The 18,852-nt window shown below is 31.3% G+C and overlaps 1 protein-coding gene across 1 annotated transcript in view; it reads right to left on the reverse strand.

Annotated features, from left to right (window-relative positions):
• The window catches only part of LOC130442800 (LIM/homeobox protein Lhx5), a 116,240-nt gene that overhangs the window by 81,413 nt on the left and 15,975 nt on the right, over window positions 1-18,852 (reverse strand). The window contains exons 2-3 of the mRNA XM_056777156.1: window positions 14,762-14,957; window positions 5,785-6,011 (exon numbers count right to left, since the gene is read on the reverse strand). Of these exons, the coding sequence (XP_056633134.1) occupies window positions 5,785-6,011; window positions 14,762-14,934 (400 nt within the window). The 5' untranslated portion in view covers window positions 14,935-14,957. The remainder of the gene's footprint in view (window positions 1-5,784; window positions 6,012-14,761; window positions 14,958-18,852) is intronic.

Consider the following 18,852-nt stretch of genomic DNA (forward strand, 5'->3'; position numbering starts at 1 on the left):
CCATTTTTCGATTTTCTAGAGCCAAAAAACCAGGTGGCCGTGAAAGTGTATAATTACCATAATTTTTTGAAAAGGATTATTTTGCAAAACCGTTTTTTTTTACGATTTAAAACAGTAAAACTATGAGAAATTTTCATTCCAGCTATTTCTACTAATTTTTTTTATAAATCCGCTGTGAAATGGAACATTTTGAGACCAACATCATTAAAATCCATCCATTTTTCGATTTTCTAGAGCCAACCTAACCTAACCTAACCTAACCTAACCAAAAAACCAGGTGACCGTGAAAGTGTATAATTAGCATAATTTTTTGTAAAGTATTATTTTGCAAAACCGTTTTTTTTACGATTTAAAACAGTAAAACTATGAGAAATTTTCATTCCAGCTATTTCTACTATTTTTTTTTATAATTCCGCCGTAAAATGGAACATTTTGAGACCAACATCATTAAAATCCATCCATTTTTCGATTTTCTAGAGCCAACCTAACCTAACCTAAACTAACCAAAAAACCAGGTGACCGTGAAAGTGTATAATTACCATAATTTTTTGAAAAGGATTATTTTGCAAAACCGTTTTTTTTACGATTTAAAACAGTAAAACTATGAGAAATTTTCATTCCAGCTATTTCTACTAATTTTTTTTATAAATCCGCTGTGAAATGGAACATTTTGAGACCAACATCATTAAAATCCATCCATTTTTCGATTTTCTAGAGCCAAAAAACCAGGTGGCCGTGAAAGTGTATAATTACCATAATTTTTTGAAAAGGATTATTTTGCAAAACCGTTTTTTTTTACGATTTAAAACAGTAAAACTATGAGAAATTTTCATTCCAGCTATTTCTACTAATTTTTTTTATAAATCCGCTGTGAAATGGAACATTTTGAGACCAACATCATTAAAATCCATCCATTTTTCGATTTTCTAGAGCCAACCTAACCTAACCTAACCTAACCTAACCAAAAAACCAGGTGACCGTGAAAGTGTATAATTAGCATAATTTTTTGTAAAGTATTATTTTGCAAAACCGTTTTTTTTTACGATTTAAAACAGTCAAACTATGAGAAATTTTCATTCCAGCTATTTCTACTAATTTTTTTTATAAATCCGCTGTGAAATGGAACATTTTGAGACCAACATCATTAAAATCCATCCATTTTTCGATTTTCTAGAGCCAAAAAACCAAGTGGCCGTGAAAGTGTATAATTACCATAATTTTTTGAAAAGGATTATTTTGCAAAACCGTTTTTTTTTACGATTTAAAACAGTAAAACTATGAGAAATTTTCATTCCAGCTATTTCTACTAATTTTTTTTATAAATCCGCTGTGAAATGGAACATTTTGAGACCAACATCATTAAAATCCATCCATTTTTCGATTTTCTAGAGCCAACCTAACCTAACCTAACCTAACCTAACCAAAAAACCAGGTGACCGTGAAAGTGTATAATTAGCATAATTTTTTGTAAAGTATTATTTTGCAAAACCGTTTTTTTTACGATTTAAAACAGTAAAACTATGAGAAATTTTCATTCCAGCTATTTCTACTATTTTTTTTTATAATTCCGCCGTAAAATGGAACATTTTGAGACCAACATCATTAAAATCCATCCATTTTTCGATTTTCTAGAGCCAACCTAACCTAACCTAAACTAACCAAAAAACCAGGTGACCGTGAAAGTGTATAATTACCATAATTTTTTGAAAAGGATTATTTTGCAAAACCGTTTTTTTTACGATTTAAAACAGTAAAACTATGAGAAATTTTCATTCCAGCTATTTCTACTAATTTTTTTTATAAATCCGCTGTGAAATGGAACATTTTGAGACCAACATCATTAAAATCCATCCATTTTTCGATTTTCTAGAGCCAAAAAACCAGGTGGCCGTGAAAGTGTATAATTACCATAATTTTTTGAAAAGGATTATTTTGCAAAACCGTTTTTTTTTACGATTTAAAACAGTAAAACTATGAGAAATTTTCATTCCAGCTATTTCTACTAATTTTTTTTATAAATCCGCTGTGAAATGGAACATTTTGAGACCAACATCATTAAAATCCATCCATTTTTCGATTTTCTAGAGCCAACCTAACCTAACCTAACCTAACCTAACCAAAAAACCAGGTGACCGTGAAAGTGTATAATTAGCATAATTTTTTGTAAAGTATTATTTTGCAAAACCGTTTTTTTTACGATTTAAAACAGTAAAACTATGAGAAATTTTCATTCCAGCTATTTCTACTATTTTTTTTTATAATTCCGCCGTAAAATGGAACATTTTGAGACCAACATCATTAAAATCCATCCATTTTTCGATTTTCTAGAGCCAACCTAACCTAACCTAAACTAACCAAAAAACCAGGTGACCGTGAAAGTGTATAATTACCATAATTTTTTGAAAAGGATTATTTTGCAAAACCGTTTTTTTTACGATTTAAAACAGTAAAACTATGAGAAATTTTCATTCCAGCTATTTCTACTAATTTTTTTTATAAATCCGCTGTGAAATGGAACATTTTGAGACCAACATCATTAAAATCCATCCATTTTTCGATTTTCTAGAGCCAAAAAACCAGGTGGCCGTGAAAGTGTATAATTACCATAATTTTTTGAAAAGGATTATTTTGCAAAACCGTTTTTTTTTACGATTTAAAACAGTAAAACTATGAGAAATTTTCATTCCAGCTATTTCTACTAATTTTTTTTATAAATCCGCTGTGAAATGGAACATTTTGAGACCAACATCATTAAAATCCATCCATTTTTCGATTTTCTAGAGCCAACCTAACCTAACCTAACCTAACCTAACCAAAAAACCAGGTGACCGTGAAAGTGTATAATTAGCATAATTTTTTGTAAAGTATTATTTTGCAAAACCGTTTTTTTTACGATTTAAAACAGTCAAACTATGAGAAATTTTCATTCCAGCTATTTCTACTAATTTTTTTTATAAATCCGCTGTGAAATGGAACATTTTGAGACCAACATCATTAAAATCCATCCATTTTTCGATTTTCTAGAGCCAAAAAACCAAGTGGCCGTGAAAGTGTATAATTACCATAATTTTTTGAAAAGGATTATTTTGCAAAACCGTTTTTTTTTACGATTTAAAACAGTAAAACTATGAGAAATTTTCATTCCAGCTATTTCTACTAATTTTTTTTATAAATCCGCTGTGAAATGGAACATTTTGAGACCAACATCATTAAAATCCATCCATTTTTCGATTTTCTAGAGCCAACCTAACCTAACCTAACCTAACCTAACCAAAAAACCAGGTGACCGTGAAAGTGTATAATTAGCATAATTTTTTGTAAAGTATTATTTTGCAAAACCGTTTTTTTTACGATTTAAAACAGTCAAACTATGAGAAATTTTCATTCCAGCTATTTCTACTAATTTTTTTTATAAATCCGCTGTGAAATGGAACATTTTGAGACCAACATCATTAAAATCCATCCATTTTTCGATTTTCTAGAGCCAACCTAACCTAACCTAACCTAACCAAAAAACCAGCTGACCGTGAAAGTGTATAATTAGCATAATTTTTTGTAAAGTATTATTTTGCAAAACCGTTTTTTTTACGATTTAAAACAGTAAAACTATGAGAAATTTTCATTCCAGCTATTTCTACTAATTTTTTTTATAAATCCGCTGTGAAATGGAACATTTTGAGACCAACATCATTAAAATCCATCCATTTTTCGATTTTCTAGAGCCAAAAAACCAGGTGGCCGTGAAAGTGTATAATTACCATAATTTTTTGAAAAGGATTATTTTGCAAAACCGTTTTTTTTTACGATTTAAAACAGTAAAACTATGAGAAATTTCCATTCCAGCTATTTCTACTAATTTTTTTTATAAATCCGCTGTGAAATGGAACATTTTGAGGCCAACATCATTAAAATCCATCCATTTTTCGATTTTCTAGAGCCAACCTAACCTAACCTAACCTAACCTAACCAAAAAACCAGGTGACCGTGAAAGTGTATAATTACCATAATTTTTTGAAAAGGATTATTTTGCAAAACCGTTTTTTTTACGATTTAAAACAGTCAAACTATGAGAAATTTTCATTCCAGCTATTTCTACTAATTTTTTTTATAAATCCGCCGTAAAAAGGAACATTTTGAGACCAACATCATTAAAATCCATCCATTTTTCGATTTTCTAGAGCCAACCTAACGTAACCTAACCAAAAAACTAGGTGACCGTGAAAGTGTATAAATACCTAAAATAAAATAGAAGATCTAACTTATATTGGTAAATAGATCTCATAGATCAGTCCAAACCTTTTTCTATTGTTCTTTAGAACTTATGGTTGGAAAAAACCATGAAATATAGTAACCCTCGTAGCTAGAGCTTTTTGTTTATTATGTTTCATTTTGAGTATTAGAACTTTGAATTTAATATACCCTTTTTTCGATGGGGTGCGAATAGTGCACGTGTATCTAGCGCACAGGCACATTTAGAAAAAAATCGTGGATTAGCGCACACTACCTGTGCCGAATCCGTTCGACGAGCGCACAACAAAATTTGATCTGCCGAAGCGACTCCTAGAGATGGGAAAACGTACGAACTTTTGTATTATCATTAAGACAAAACGAAAAACCATCTAAGCAACAAAAATATTGAACAAAAATTGATAGAAAATACAGGGATTGAGGATAACGTCTTTATACCTGAAAATGTGCGCTTTATGCACGTTTTTATAAAATATGTGCGCTGGAACCACCGTGCGCTTGATTAACGTGCTCTCGATGCACGCATTCCTTTCTTCAGGATAGGATATCCACTTTGTTTTTCAAATGAAAAAAAAAAATAGTAGGTAATAAATATAAAGTTATATTGCATCGGCAAAAAGCTTTCATTATTCAGCATAATGGATAATTACAACACCATCTTCAGTTGAGTACCCATAAAGTTTTTATTTGGTTGTAGGTAACACATAAATCACAAGTTTATATACCAGCAAATGATCATATCAATTTATTACAAGAAACAAATCAACACTTTAATGCACTAACTATAATTTATATAATCAAGTAGAAACCCCTATGAAAAATTGATAAAGAAAAAAATCTCATTCAAATCAAAATCTGTAATAGTTAATATATATCATGATTCAATCTTCTGTCAACTATCTGTCATAAACAACTATAAAAATCATTTTATTTTAATATTTTACATAAATATAGTTGAATTTGTACTAAAACGTGTTTTTTACAATCAACAATTATTAAATTAGCTGTTTCTCTTATACATAACCTCAAAACCAATAATTTAAAAAAATATAATCCCATAATCCCTAATTTGCTGTCTACATAAAAAATTACAAAATATTTTTTGTAATATACGAAATTTTATTCACTGAAGAACGTAGTTTTTTCTAAATTTTTATCCTAGCTGATGGGAATCCTAACCTAACAAAAGACATCTCTTAAATTTGCCACAACTTACAGCGGTCACTAGATAACGACGTGAAGGAGAAACGCTTCTAAGAGGTAGGGAGAATTCCATGACATGTTATCGAAGCGAGAACGTACACAGCCCCACCCACAACGAATAGTCGACCAATAGGTAACAGTCAGCTGTCGTCACCCCTCTGTCGACTAGATTTACGCTGTTTGACTGTTGACGCGCATGTCAGCTGATTTAGAATATTTGTGGCACAAATAGAAGTGAAAATTGAAAAGGGATAAAGTTTTAAGAACGCGATAAATTTTTTAAACTTCATTTTCTATATACACAAGTTTTTATGTGATAAATTATTTATTTACCCTGATGATGCGAAGTAATCACAGCTGCCTTGTTTCCGCTCAGATAATCTTCTTTGCAGATGAATTTGTTGTCGTCCAGGACGTAGAGTTCTTCTCCGGTGGAAAGCTGTTTCCTGCACACCAGACAGGTGAAACAATTCAAGTGGAACACTTTGTCTCTCGCTTTTCTCACTAAGTCACTCGGCGAAATCCCCTGACCGCAGCCACCGCATTTAGTACCGTACCTTCTGTAAAAAAAATGAAGAAGAAAATTACGAAGAGTCAACAGATAATTATTAAATGAAGTGTGACAGCTCGAGTAGTTTGTGGTTTACAGTTGAAAAATAGACTAAATATTGGTTTGTTATAATATTCATAACGGTATCTTTAAAGAGAGGAACTAGAAAGGATTTGCTGGCATTAATTCTTGGAATTTAAAACGTATTTAGAAATGGATGGTTGATAGGAACACCGCAAATCGTTTTAAAAACTCAGCATAAAAAAGAAGAAAAGAACATGGCGCTTAGTTTACGGAAAATGGCGAAGAATTGGGGGAGATTGGGGTTAAACAATGACTTGAACATTTAATCCTTCACGATAGAATCTTGTAGTGAATATGCATTTTATATTACGTCAGTTATGTAGGTAAATCAAAAAAACTAAACTTTTTGAACTTGTGTTTCTATTATGTTGTTATATTATATATTTTGCAGTTTTGTGTCTTTCTTGCTGTATTTCCAATGTCATATTCGCAACCTTTTTTATTATGAAACTAGTATACATAAAAACTGCATAATATTATCCTACATAACCTAAAACCATAAAATCCGACTCATTTTATTCTTCTTAGTTTCGCGGCGTTTCCCTTCCTTTGTTGTAAGTTGTCAATATATATATATATATATATATATATATATATATATATATATATATATATATATATATATATATATATGAAATCTTTATGGAGATATGAATGCCAATATATTATTAAAATATGTCCCAACAAGCGCGTTATCGACTTAACAAGGTACCTACCAAGAAGCCAATGTTTTATAACGAACCATCGTTGCCATATTTCGATCTTTCAAAGACTTATCATTCATTGTTTCGAGACGAGGCCACTGAATAAGAAAAACAGAAGAATAATACATAGAAAAATGTAATTCAAAATCGTGTGAGAAGATTGTATTAAAAAATGCCATGAAGGTTTTGGTTCAAAATATACGAAAAAAGGAGACTTTGTAATATATAATACTCCTATATGGACGGTTTCTATAAGTGGAAGCTGTTCCGACTAAAAAAGATAAAATAGCACCGATTTCTCTATCCTCCGAGGTTCCAGCTCGGTTCTGCGCATTCTCAAGCATGCGCAGTATAGATAAAGTGTCTCGAACGAGAGAGAAAATTAATATTATCTGCATTATGACGGCATAATACTTTTAAGATGAGGCCACTGATCAAGGTAGAAGAAGAGAATGAGATATAGAAATTGCCGAAATTGCGTTAGAAAATTTTATGGAAAAAGGCCACGAAAGCGATGGATCTAAATTGATAGTTTATGAGGGAAAGACAAACTTTAGTCGAGTATTGTTTCAAGAAGAAACCATTAAATAAGACAGATAGAAGACAACTGTATAGAACAATGTGATGAGGATTGAAATTGTGTAAGGAGAATGTATTACAAAATGCCGCAAAGGTTTTGGTTCCAAACATACGACTTGTGGCGACATATACTATTGAGACGAAGCCACTGAACATAACAGAAGAAGAAATGTGGAATAAATTGAAATTGCCTCAGAAGATTGTGTCGCAAAAGGTCACGTAATCGTTGAAAATCAAATACTTATTCGAGACGAGGCCAATTTACAAGGAAGATGAAAACATAAAAAAATGTGACAGAAAGATATGAAATATCACATTGAACAAGAAGAATATCACACAACAACGTAGGGAGGTAAATCTGAGGAACATAGGCAGTAATATAACGAGTTGTAATTGGTTGAAACATTTCAAGATGGCGATTTTTAAATCAATTCGTGGCTTTCCTTTGATAATTTGAATTAATTTTGTGATACATGTTTTATATGAATCAGAATAACAAACTAGATGTTTAAAATATAATTAGATATGTAGAAAATACATAATATATCTAATCTATTACAAGAATTAATCAATTAATGGTGAGATAGTATGTATTCGTTATAAAACACTGTTTATTATTTGGCAACACTGTAAAAGTTCATAAATCGTAAAAATCAAAGACGTACACGTCAAAATTTCGTTTTTTGATGAATGCCGTTGACAAGGAAACGAATGTAGAAGAATAGATTTTTTATTCTCATTCTTTGAATGTATTTTGAAAAAATGGTTCGAGTATTTGATTCTCAACAGTATATAAATTCGATTTTGGCTTAGGAAATGCCATTTATAAGTGCACAAAGAGGGCAAAATATAAGAAAACACGTTTTTTAAAATAGGTACTTATTTAAGATGAAAAATGCCTTAGACAATATGATGTAGGTATAAAAAATCGTGTTTGAAAACCATGTTTTTGAATATTAATGTAAAATCTATATGCTAAATACGAATATATTGGAAGAAGAAGAGCTCAAATGACATGGATACGTCTGAGGGATATCACAAGAAAGGCAGGCACGTAAACGATGCAAGACAGATTCAAACAAAAAACAGTAAAATCGAAGACAAAAAATAAAAAATTTCCAAACCAAAATAAAAAATAAATCAATATTTCACATATTAATCATAAATTCAAAGCGAATATGATAATTATGGGTTATTAAATCAGAAGAAAATTGATATCGTAACTAATCAATCGATTATTGAAAAGCAATTCGAATTATTAATCTAATCAAACAACGACGATCCTAATTGATTAAAATTTCTGATACGCCAATGAAACAATTGTAACAGGATTCTTTTGAAAAAGTTTATTTAGCATCCAGTGTGACGAATTGGGCATTTTCTAGATTAGAACGAGCAGAACGTGAACTTGATACCACTTTTTTACGGCATTAAACCCAGATGTGAAATATTATGAGTTTACGAACGCGTATTTTTATTATACGAGGCGTAACGATATTGCGTCACGTAATTAGAAGAATATTCATTAATAGAATTAAACGACTAAGTTAATTTTGTACATTTATAATCTCCGCTTCTTCAGGGGAAGGTACGATAGGTCTGGCTATTAAATAACGAGACTGGTTACGGAAAAGGGTTTTATTATGAAAATTATTCTACATTCGAATGCTCCCCTTCAATATACTCTCATACCCTCGCCACACACCTTTCCATACGTTTTATCCATTGATCGAAGCAGTGCTGGAAGTCTTCTTTGGTGAATGCCTTTAGGAGCTCTGCCGTTTTTGCTTTACCGCTTCCATCGACTCCAATCGGGTCCTTTTCAAAGCAGATCTTTTTCCAACCTTTCAACGAAATCTGAGCTGACCCGTTGACGCAACAGCTTTTGGTCATGTGTAATTACTCGTGTAAAACTGTTTCTTCATCGACGTTTACAGCTTCGGCAATCATCCGGATGCTCATTCGACGATCTGGTTGATTTTGGTCACTGTTTCTGGAGTTGAAACAGTCACAGGACGACCTGGTCGCTGGTCATCTTCAGTGCTCTCTCGGCCATCACTAAAGCGCTTACGCCACTCAAAAACACGCGCACGAGATAGAGAATTGTCTCCATAGGCCTGATTCAGCAATTTATAGCACTCAAATCGCTACTGCACTACTTTTTTAACCCCACCCGTCTAGGGCGTCCTCTAGGTGCACAGTCTCGTTATATAATAGCCACTAGGAAAAAAGTTATTCAGTGCTGTAGACAATGCGATATGTTGATAGTTAGTCAAGATCTAGAGCGAGGTGTTGGTTGGTTTTTATTTTCGAACATTGAATAGTCGTGCAAAAAGTCTTGCATGTTAGGTCTTGGTTTTGGGTAAGTAGATCTTGCACTGTTCGGTCTTGGTTTTAGTCTTGCGGACCTAAAGCTGGTTTTGATCTTGTCTTTTCTGCAAGACCAAGACTAGTCTCATCACTATTGTGTGGAAAGCGGTTTCAAGAAAATGAATTGAATTTTGTTTTGGACAGTTTGGAAACATTGCAAATTCGCTAGATTAAATGTGCAGACTTGAAGGGAGAAAAATGTGAGAAAATAGGGTAACTCAAACCGGCATGGTATATAAAGATACAAAATTTTTAATGAAAAATCAATTAACTCCGACTGATATCAAATTCAATCAAAATTATGAATTATTCTTCAATCAATTATAGTTTTACGGCGTATTGTTTGATTTTATTTATTATTGTTATAACCCATTCATCTGTTATTTACATAAAGTGAAACTCTACTCAACGATAAGCACCCATAATGCCAATTATATTAAAGCAACCTGAAATGAATTATGTAATTGACTAGATCAGTTAAACAATTGTATTATTATGAAATCTACTAACTTTGTCGCCAGATATTTCTCACCAGGGGCTTCATTCATGAAATTATTAATGTTCTAACGTAAAAGTTTTTATCTTTTTAGCTACATGTTGCTATGATTGACGGCGAGAATATAGAGACGATTCTATATAATTAGCTCTAATCCAATTTGTACAGCTAAACTTGAAAAAAATCCATTAAAATGTAATTAAAATGGCTAAGATCAATAATTTCTTAAATTCTGTGGTCACTGATACATCAGTGGACTTCTGAATTTTTGTCTTTTCTTCTTTTCCCTATCCTCTATTTTGCCACTGCACTTCTTGCTTTTGTCACCAGCCAAAATACTACAAACACCGATTCCAGCCATTTCTTCTTCGTATGGTAAAGAGATTCGAGATACCCAATACAAGTGTTGTCAACGAAAAAATCTTTTTACGTTTTAATGACAAAGTAACCAATTTTTTTCTTTTGTGACTTATTTTCATCTTCAAACAATTATTAAAGAAATTGCTGATGTTAAAATCTTAACGTTATGTTCTTCACTTAATTTATTATCTACAACAGGCAATAGAATAATTATTTGTGAAGTCTCTGTTTGATGTATAGAGTTGTTGCACATTTTGATTTATTGAACATCTGGAAGTAAGTACTCGGCAAAAAAGGTTGTTTATATACCGAATTGATTGCAGATTATCTTATCATCATTGTTTCTGGCTAAAGCATCAGAAATGCTTGGAAAGTATTCATGAATAGTATTAGGATCAAAGTTACACGTTCCTGTAACTTTAGAACCCGAAACGTCAATTATTGGTATTGCGGACTTGTACCAATCATTTTTGAAATTTGGTATCAACTTTCCTTTGTTGTGAAGACACTAGTTTGTCTGGATAAACAAAAAATGACAAACATCATTTTCGTTAGCGCTTTATATTCATTGGAATGAAGGGAAAGACCATTTAGAACAAGAAGAATTTTCTTTCTTGGATTGTTGAAAATAGTTATTCACAAACATAGAAATGGAGTATCCCCGGGGAAGACCAGCGTTGACATCAATCCTTTCTGAAGTGTGAAAATCGAAAGCGACCTGGTAGAATCGATTTTTGAGATAGCTACCAAGCCAATCGTTAAGCGAGAACGACAAACGGTACGATTATAATTTATTTAGAAGATTGGTATGCCAAACCCTGTCAAAAGCATGTCCACGGCGATTGCTCTGGATTCCCCATATTTCTCTCTAGTTTCAAGAAATCCCTGGTTGATTTCCATGACCAAGCCGTATTGGTGGTCGCTGATGTTAGCAGAAATCTCAAGATTTATGAGTTAACGACTTTCTCCATGACCTTGGTGATAGCTGGGATTAAAGCGATCGGATGGTAGTTGTTGGAAACCGTATTTCCTGTCTAATATGGATTTAAAAAAAATATAATAAAAATTTATAGTTCGATAAATATATCAAAGTATGTAACTTAATCAAAAAGAAAAAAACTCTCGCTGCTGTCGTTTATTTTTATTAAATGATCTCGTTAACGACACCAGAGAGTTATTTACCCTCATTTTCGGGACTTTTTCCTCTTTTTAATCGTCGGATCGAGAAGGCAAAAGCCTAAAAGTGCCCAGATAAGGGTGAGTATATAAAGAGCACTTCCATTTATTTATGGTAATTGCCCTCCGTTTAAGTCTCCTCCCTGATATGAATTTTGAAGGGCTGCACTATCATCCGTCCCCCATATCGCCACAATTATCTTGACTTTTGTTCGAAGTTTTATTGTTTGCTTTGGGGTTTCTACTGTACATTTCGTCTATTGTTTTCGTAAATTATCAAACAAAATCTACGCAGTGTGGTTACAACTAAAACTTACAAAATTTCGATATAGATACTGATTTAAAAACTGCTTAAATTATTTTTGAACATCGAATCGTTAAATTAAATTGATAAAAAAAATGATTTGAATCGTTTCGTTAGCAATTTAAATTTTAAAATTACTTCGACTCTACAGTTTTATTTGGAATTTGGAATTACCTTTGCTCAGATTTATAAAGGAATATTGGATTTGAAAATCGGTTCAAAAATAGTAAAAATCTTTAATTTTAGAACTAATTTCATGCTTTATCACATATAGTTTGAACTCAAATGATGGAAGTGAAAAAATTAATATTTACGTTGGAAATATTAAAATTAGTATACAAATAGATGAAAAATCAGAATTGAACTTTCCTAGCTGATGACTAGAGCTCTGGTTAAATTGTTAACATTTTACTGAGAAAAAAAAATTGAGATCAAAAAGTAATACGTTTTATTGGACAGAATTTGATATTAAAAAATTTAAAATTGGTTCACAATTAGATGATTTTTTGGAGGAGTCACTCAACAACTTCTTCCATTAGAAAGAAACCGATGCCGTTAAAAATATCAAAATCGGTTCAATAAATTGAAAAAACTAAATTTTAGAACTAATTTCACAATTGGTTATATTGATAGGTTAGTTTTATGTCAACTAAGAGCAATAAACTACATTTTATTTGACAGAACAAGTTTTATATTGAAACAGTCAAAATTGGGTAAGAATTAGATGAATTTTCGAATTTCTTTAACAATCGCATCCATTAAAATGGAATTTATGATGAAATTTTATAACCAATTTCACTCTTGGTCACATTCATAGCTGAGTTTCCAAGTTAATAAAAGCAATAAACTATGTTTTATAAGATAGAATCGTTTTTATATTGAGAAAATCAAAATTGGCTCATATTAATTAAAAAAATATTACTTTAAAATCGTCAAAATCGGTTTAAGAAAGTCAAAAACGTAAATTTTATAACCAATTTCACTTTTGGTCACATTTGCAAGTTAATAAAATCAATAAACTATGTTTTATAAGATAGAATCATTTCTATATTGAAAAAATCAAAATTGGCTCGTAATAATTAAAAAACTATTACTTTAAAATCGTCAAAATCGGTTTAAGAAAGTCAAAAACGTAAATTTTATAACCAATTTCACTCCTGGTCACATTCATAGCTTAGTTTGCAAGTATAAAATCAATAAACTATGTTTTATAAGATAGAATCATTTTTATAATGAGAAAATCAAAATTGGCTCATATTAATTAAAAAACTATTACTTTAAAATCATCAAAATCGGTTTAAGAGAGTCAAAAACGTAAATTTTATAACCAATTCCACTCCTGGTCACATTCTTAGCTTAGTTTCGAAGTAAATAAAAGCGATGAAGTATGTTTTATAAGAAAGAAAAATTTTTATAATGAGAAAATCAAAATTGGCTCATAATTATTAAAAATCTATTACTTTAAAATCAAAATCGGTTCAAGAAAATAAAAAACGTAAATTTTATTACTAATTTCACTCCTAATCACATTCACAGCTTAGTTTCCAATTAAAAAGCAATAAACTATGTTTTATAAGATAAAATCATTTTTATATTGACAAGATCAAAATTGAGTCATAATTAAATGATTTTTTGAATTTCGTTAATAACTGTATCCCTTTGAATGTAGCTTAGATGCTAAAAACATCAAACTGGGTTCAAAAAATTTCATAATTTTTTTTAATTAGTTTTAATCTTACTTGCATCTATAGTGATGTATTTTATTTGATAAACCAATTTCTATATTGTAGATGGAAGATTTTATTTTTGAAATTTAACTGAAAATAATATCTTTGATAATAACCTCAAACATACTACTCAACACTATCGGCGCTGATGACGTAGTTAATCGGCCAAGCCGCTATTTGGAAAACGAGTGGAGCGACGTATTTATTCGAATTTTGATAATTAATTATGAAGTAACTATAGATGTTAGAGGAAGAAAACTAAATGCTAAATTTAAGTTATAAAGTGCCCCTATCTTTAACATAATAAGTCAAATTTCGTTTCAAAATTCGAAATATTATCCGTCTCTGTTTTTTTTTTCTAACTAGATGCCGATAACTATACAGATGACAATTATTTTCACGATTTTGAATACAAGCAATTATTAAATCTTTCTATTATACAATGACTAATTAATTATTGTATAATATCAATCCCATTATCGAAAAAAATACTAAATATGCTCTGTTCTTGATAAACCTATTTATCATACAAGTTAGAAGTGTGCCATAAATTAGATAATATCCTTCATTTTTTACAAATAATAATTAATGTTGATTAGTTTGATTAGAAAATGGTATCTTATCATTATAATGTTATATTAAGACAGCTCGAGGTTCAGTTTATTATAAACAGATGTAAATTGAAAATCTCACGGCAAAACTATCTGAAAAAAAGTTAAATACAGCATTTCCATAAAAATAGATGATTTTATATAATACTGTAATTTCAAACTATTAATTTATTTATTAATTAAAATTGACGTATAATTGATAATCTACTCCTCATTTTTTTCTTTCTATATTTTCCTAAGAGTCTTTATTTGATTTAGAATGACTTATAGAAGACGAAATATAGGACAAATAAGGAACACGATTGTACAAAAGATCGAAAGAACATATTGAACTAATTTCACTACTTACTTAAAAAAGTCACTCCTACAGAACAATTTGCTCTCCCTGGAAAAACATTTATCGGTCAAAGGAACATGGCAGTCGTGGCACCTGACGCAATCGGCGTGCCAGGTCCTTTCCAAGACGTTTAGCAAAAATTTATCGAGTATAGGCTTTTCGCAGCCCGCGCAGGCTATCAGCATCCCTGCGGCTGGCTCGAATCTACCTGTAAGAACAAAATAACATTTATGAGACAGGTACTAAGTGAAGTTTGTGTTTATATAGCACATAGACGTTCTAAAATGATCTGTTGAATGAAATGCAGGTTACAGGATAATAAATCCCGATCATTGTATGTTAAATTTTTGAAAGAAATCCTCGGTATATCATCTGAAAAGAGCTTTAAATTTAAAATAATATATTCTTTATTCTTGGATAACAAAAATTTATTTATTTTGGTCTCACAATCTCAGTATCTCGACGTCTTTTAATGACTCTAAATGTGTTTTTACTTGGTAAATTCGTTGTTTTGTTTGTTGCTGTTGTTATTTTCGATGAGTTTGGGTTCTTTGTTGAGAAATGATGAAGAAATGATACTTGTTTTGGATTGTTGCTCAATACTTAAAAATTCTTAAAATTACAAATTGAAACACGTTTTTCCTGTCACAATTTTTGTGTCACTATTTCACTATCACTTGAACATATCTAAGAGTGCTTGTCCCTTGCCAACTTAATTAAATTAAAAATTAATATAAACATGGCTACCAACTATATAAAACAAAATAGTGTGAGATAGAGATAGGTCGGGTCTGCTGTTAATTTGAACAATTATCAACAGTTGCCACGAATTTTCTTGTTGATAATGTCCACTTATGGCTTGTTTTTATCAAATCTAACCTAAAAGCTTTTGAATAACTGAAGCTACTGGAGTATAGACGTATTTTACTGTATTTAGATCGGATCTAAAGTAGTTCGACGAGACGTTGTTTGGAGCAATCCAAGTTAAATTGTCCATATATGCTTAGAATCTGTGTGTAAAGATTATTGAAAAGTTTTATCAGAATCGTGAAAAATTTATATTTTGCGTAGTGTGGCACGCTCTTGATGAAAATGAGAAGTCTTCGGCTCTCAATTGTGTTTGTAAATCTCGTGTGGAATGTTTATGATTATGAATTAGTGCTGAAAGAAGTGCTTTCAAATTTTCATCAACGACTATTCGGGGAGATGTACGAAATCATAAACGATTTAAACACGAAAAATTGAACTAAATAGTACCCAAGTACTAATTATATTCCAGTGCAGAGCTCACCTGAATTTTAAGTGTTTAAAAATATATATTAGAGCAAGATTGAAGGACCAAGCTCAATTCAAAATTATACTGATTTTGAAGGTATGTCAAATGAGTTAAAACGCTTATTCCAAAATGAGTTAGATGATTTTGTGAAAGGCTTAAATCTCTCTAAGCAAGTTTCAGATTTATAAGCATTAAAAAAAAGAATTGCTTTCCCTAGATAACAAAATAAATCGTGGAAAAGATAAAGAATTGAAGCTTCATTTTTCTGATGAAAACGGTATTACATTTTGTCCAGATATCAAAAACAAAAAATAATACGAACAAAACGACTGGTGTTTGTTCAATGATAGCTCAAAATGTAATATACGCTATCTGTTGTACGAAGAATGTTATAAAATTTCGTTAGTCTTGAATAAAATAAAATTCATTGACCATAAGCGGCAAATTTCGATCGATTCTTCTATGGCAACAAAGTGATTACACTAAGATTCCATGTTTTATGTCTTTAGGACAATAGAACCGAGGATTGGGCAAGAAGAAACTGTCCCTCTATTTGAGCCTGGAAACAAAAATATACTCCAGAATTCATTCATAGCTTGTGACAATATTATTACATAAAAAACTGGGCAACATGAAACAGTTTTTTGAATCACTAGATAAAAACGGGAACTGCTTTTCTTACATTTGTCAAAAATTTACTCAGCTTATTATGGAAAATATATAAACCCACATCTTATGAGAAATACTCAATTCTATGATTGAGTTAGAAGTTAAAGGTTGGGGAGTATTTTCTCGGAAAAGAGAAATTATAATGACCTTACAGAAAATCTTCTGTTGCAATTGAAATATGATGATGGAACGTCTTTCTCTTCATAATCACCTGGGGGGGATACGGACTATTTTCTCGCGCACACTACCTTCCACAAAAAAGCTTTATAATTTAAGAATGGTTAGGTAAAGTTAGGTTAGGTTAGGTTAGGTTAGAATAGGTTAGGTTAGCGTAGGTATCAACTCTTTGTTACTCTTTTATAATTTTTCTTCTTTTATTTACGGTAATAAACGTTTCAAGCTAAATACAGGGATTGAATATACCGTCTTTATAACTGCAAATGTCTGCTCGATGGACCCTTCTATACAGGGTCTTTCAAAACGTTCGCATGCGATATAACATATAACATATAACGATATAACTGCATTAAGTGAAAAAAATCGATTGAAAATCACCAATCACATGTCTATAAAACATAGATTAATCGCAAATTAACAATATGATTTAGCCAATCAAAGCTTGTGGAACGTTTAAGATCCTCCCTATCGAGTGGTCGAGAGAGCCATAAAAGTATTTAGCTGCTGCCGCATTTTTGAACTTTGCGTTATAGACATGTGATTGTTTGGTGATTTTTAATCGATTCTTTTCGCTTAATGCAGTGAACGTTTTGAAAGATCCCGTATAATCAGTGCGCTCGATGCACGCATTCATCACCTGGGCATGTTTCAGGAAAATCTAGAAGATATGAGCGAAGTGCAGGGAGAGTGTATACCTAAGGACTTACGCGTCATGGAAGAGCCCTACCAGGATGTCTAGGATACGAATTAGATGTCTGACTAATGTTGGTTTCTGATATATCATTCTCTAAAGTCTACACGTCACAGAAGAGCATTATAACGAAATTTTTTGAATCCGATTATTAATTTTTTTTCTGTTTTATACCTACTAACTAGCAACAGGTTTGACATTTTAACTATGCGCCTATCCCAACGAATATCAACTTTAGCGACATCGAACATTTTAAATTATATTTTTAGTAATTAATATGGGTGCGTGGACAAAAAATTCGGTTGATAATTTAAATAGTAGCTTCCCAATTTTCATAAAACGTTCAGATGTTTTTTCTTTATAAGCTGCACTATAGAATTTCCAGGACAAATGTATACTAAAGAACGACCAACAGAAGATATCACCACCCACACCAACACTTTCTAGTTGAAGTTTTTTGTCTTGTCGCCTTTCTGAAAATAATAAGTTTCCATTCACTGTTTTACTCCCGTTAAAAGTAAAATATGACTCGTCGTCGATCATGATTTCCAAACCTTTATCGGACGAAAACTCATTGAGAATTTCTAAGTTTTAAGTGGGTGCCGATTTTTCTTAATTTCTGTTCCTTTAGAATATTGCTTACATATTTCTTATTGATTTGGAATTTTTTATCCAATTTTCGCGAACTAACACCCAGTTTTCCGTAAGCCGCTATAACAAAAGATTCGCTGTTCTTTTTTGGAAATTTATAACAGAGACGTAATGTTTATAGTTGGAACATTTATCAACTACCAAATTACGATAATAAATTAATAACATTCTCAGTAAACGGCTACTTTACTTGCTTAATTTTTTGTTCCCTCGCCCTTATCTATTCGCGAGTGATAACTTACAAAAATTATCCTCGAGAGTAATAGATATCGTTACTCACTCATTGAATAACATACTGATAAATAAAAACAAATAAAGCGGCAAATCTTGCTACGGTTATATATCAAAAATACCACCCGTACTAATCCTTTGGTCACATTTAATCTTATTTCACTGTAACTAACAAAATTCCACACTTAAATAAATGTCCCTTGTCTTTTTTCAAATTTTTTCTGGATATTTCTCGAACGGTACCTACTCGGTCACAAGCGTCAGATTTTTTTGTTAGGTTAGAATCTTTTGAACCGTCACTGTTTCGCCGGTTGGTTGATCTCGCCATTAAAAGTATGACAAATTGTAAATAAATAAAAAAATTGAAGAAGGATTTTCATGCTATTGACACAAATATCAAGGTATCAT

This window comes from Diorhabda sublineata, chromosome 4 (assembly GCF_026230105.1).
Source record: "Diorhabda sublineata isolate icDioSubl1.1 chromosome 4, icDioSubl1.1, whole genome shotgun sequence".
Lineage (NCBI taxonomy): Eukaryota > Metazoa > Arthropoda > Insecta > Coleoptera > Chrysomelidae > Diorhabda > Diorhabda sublineata.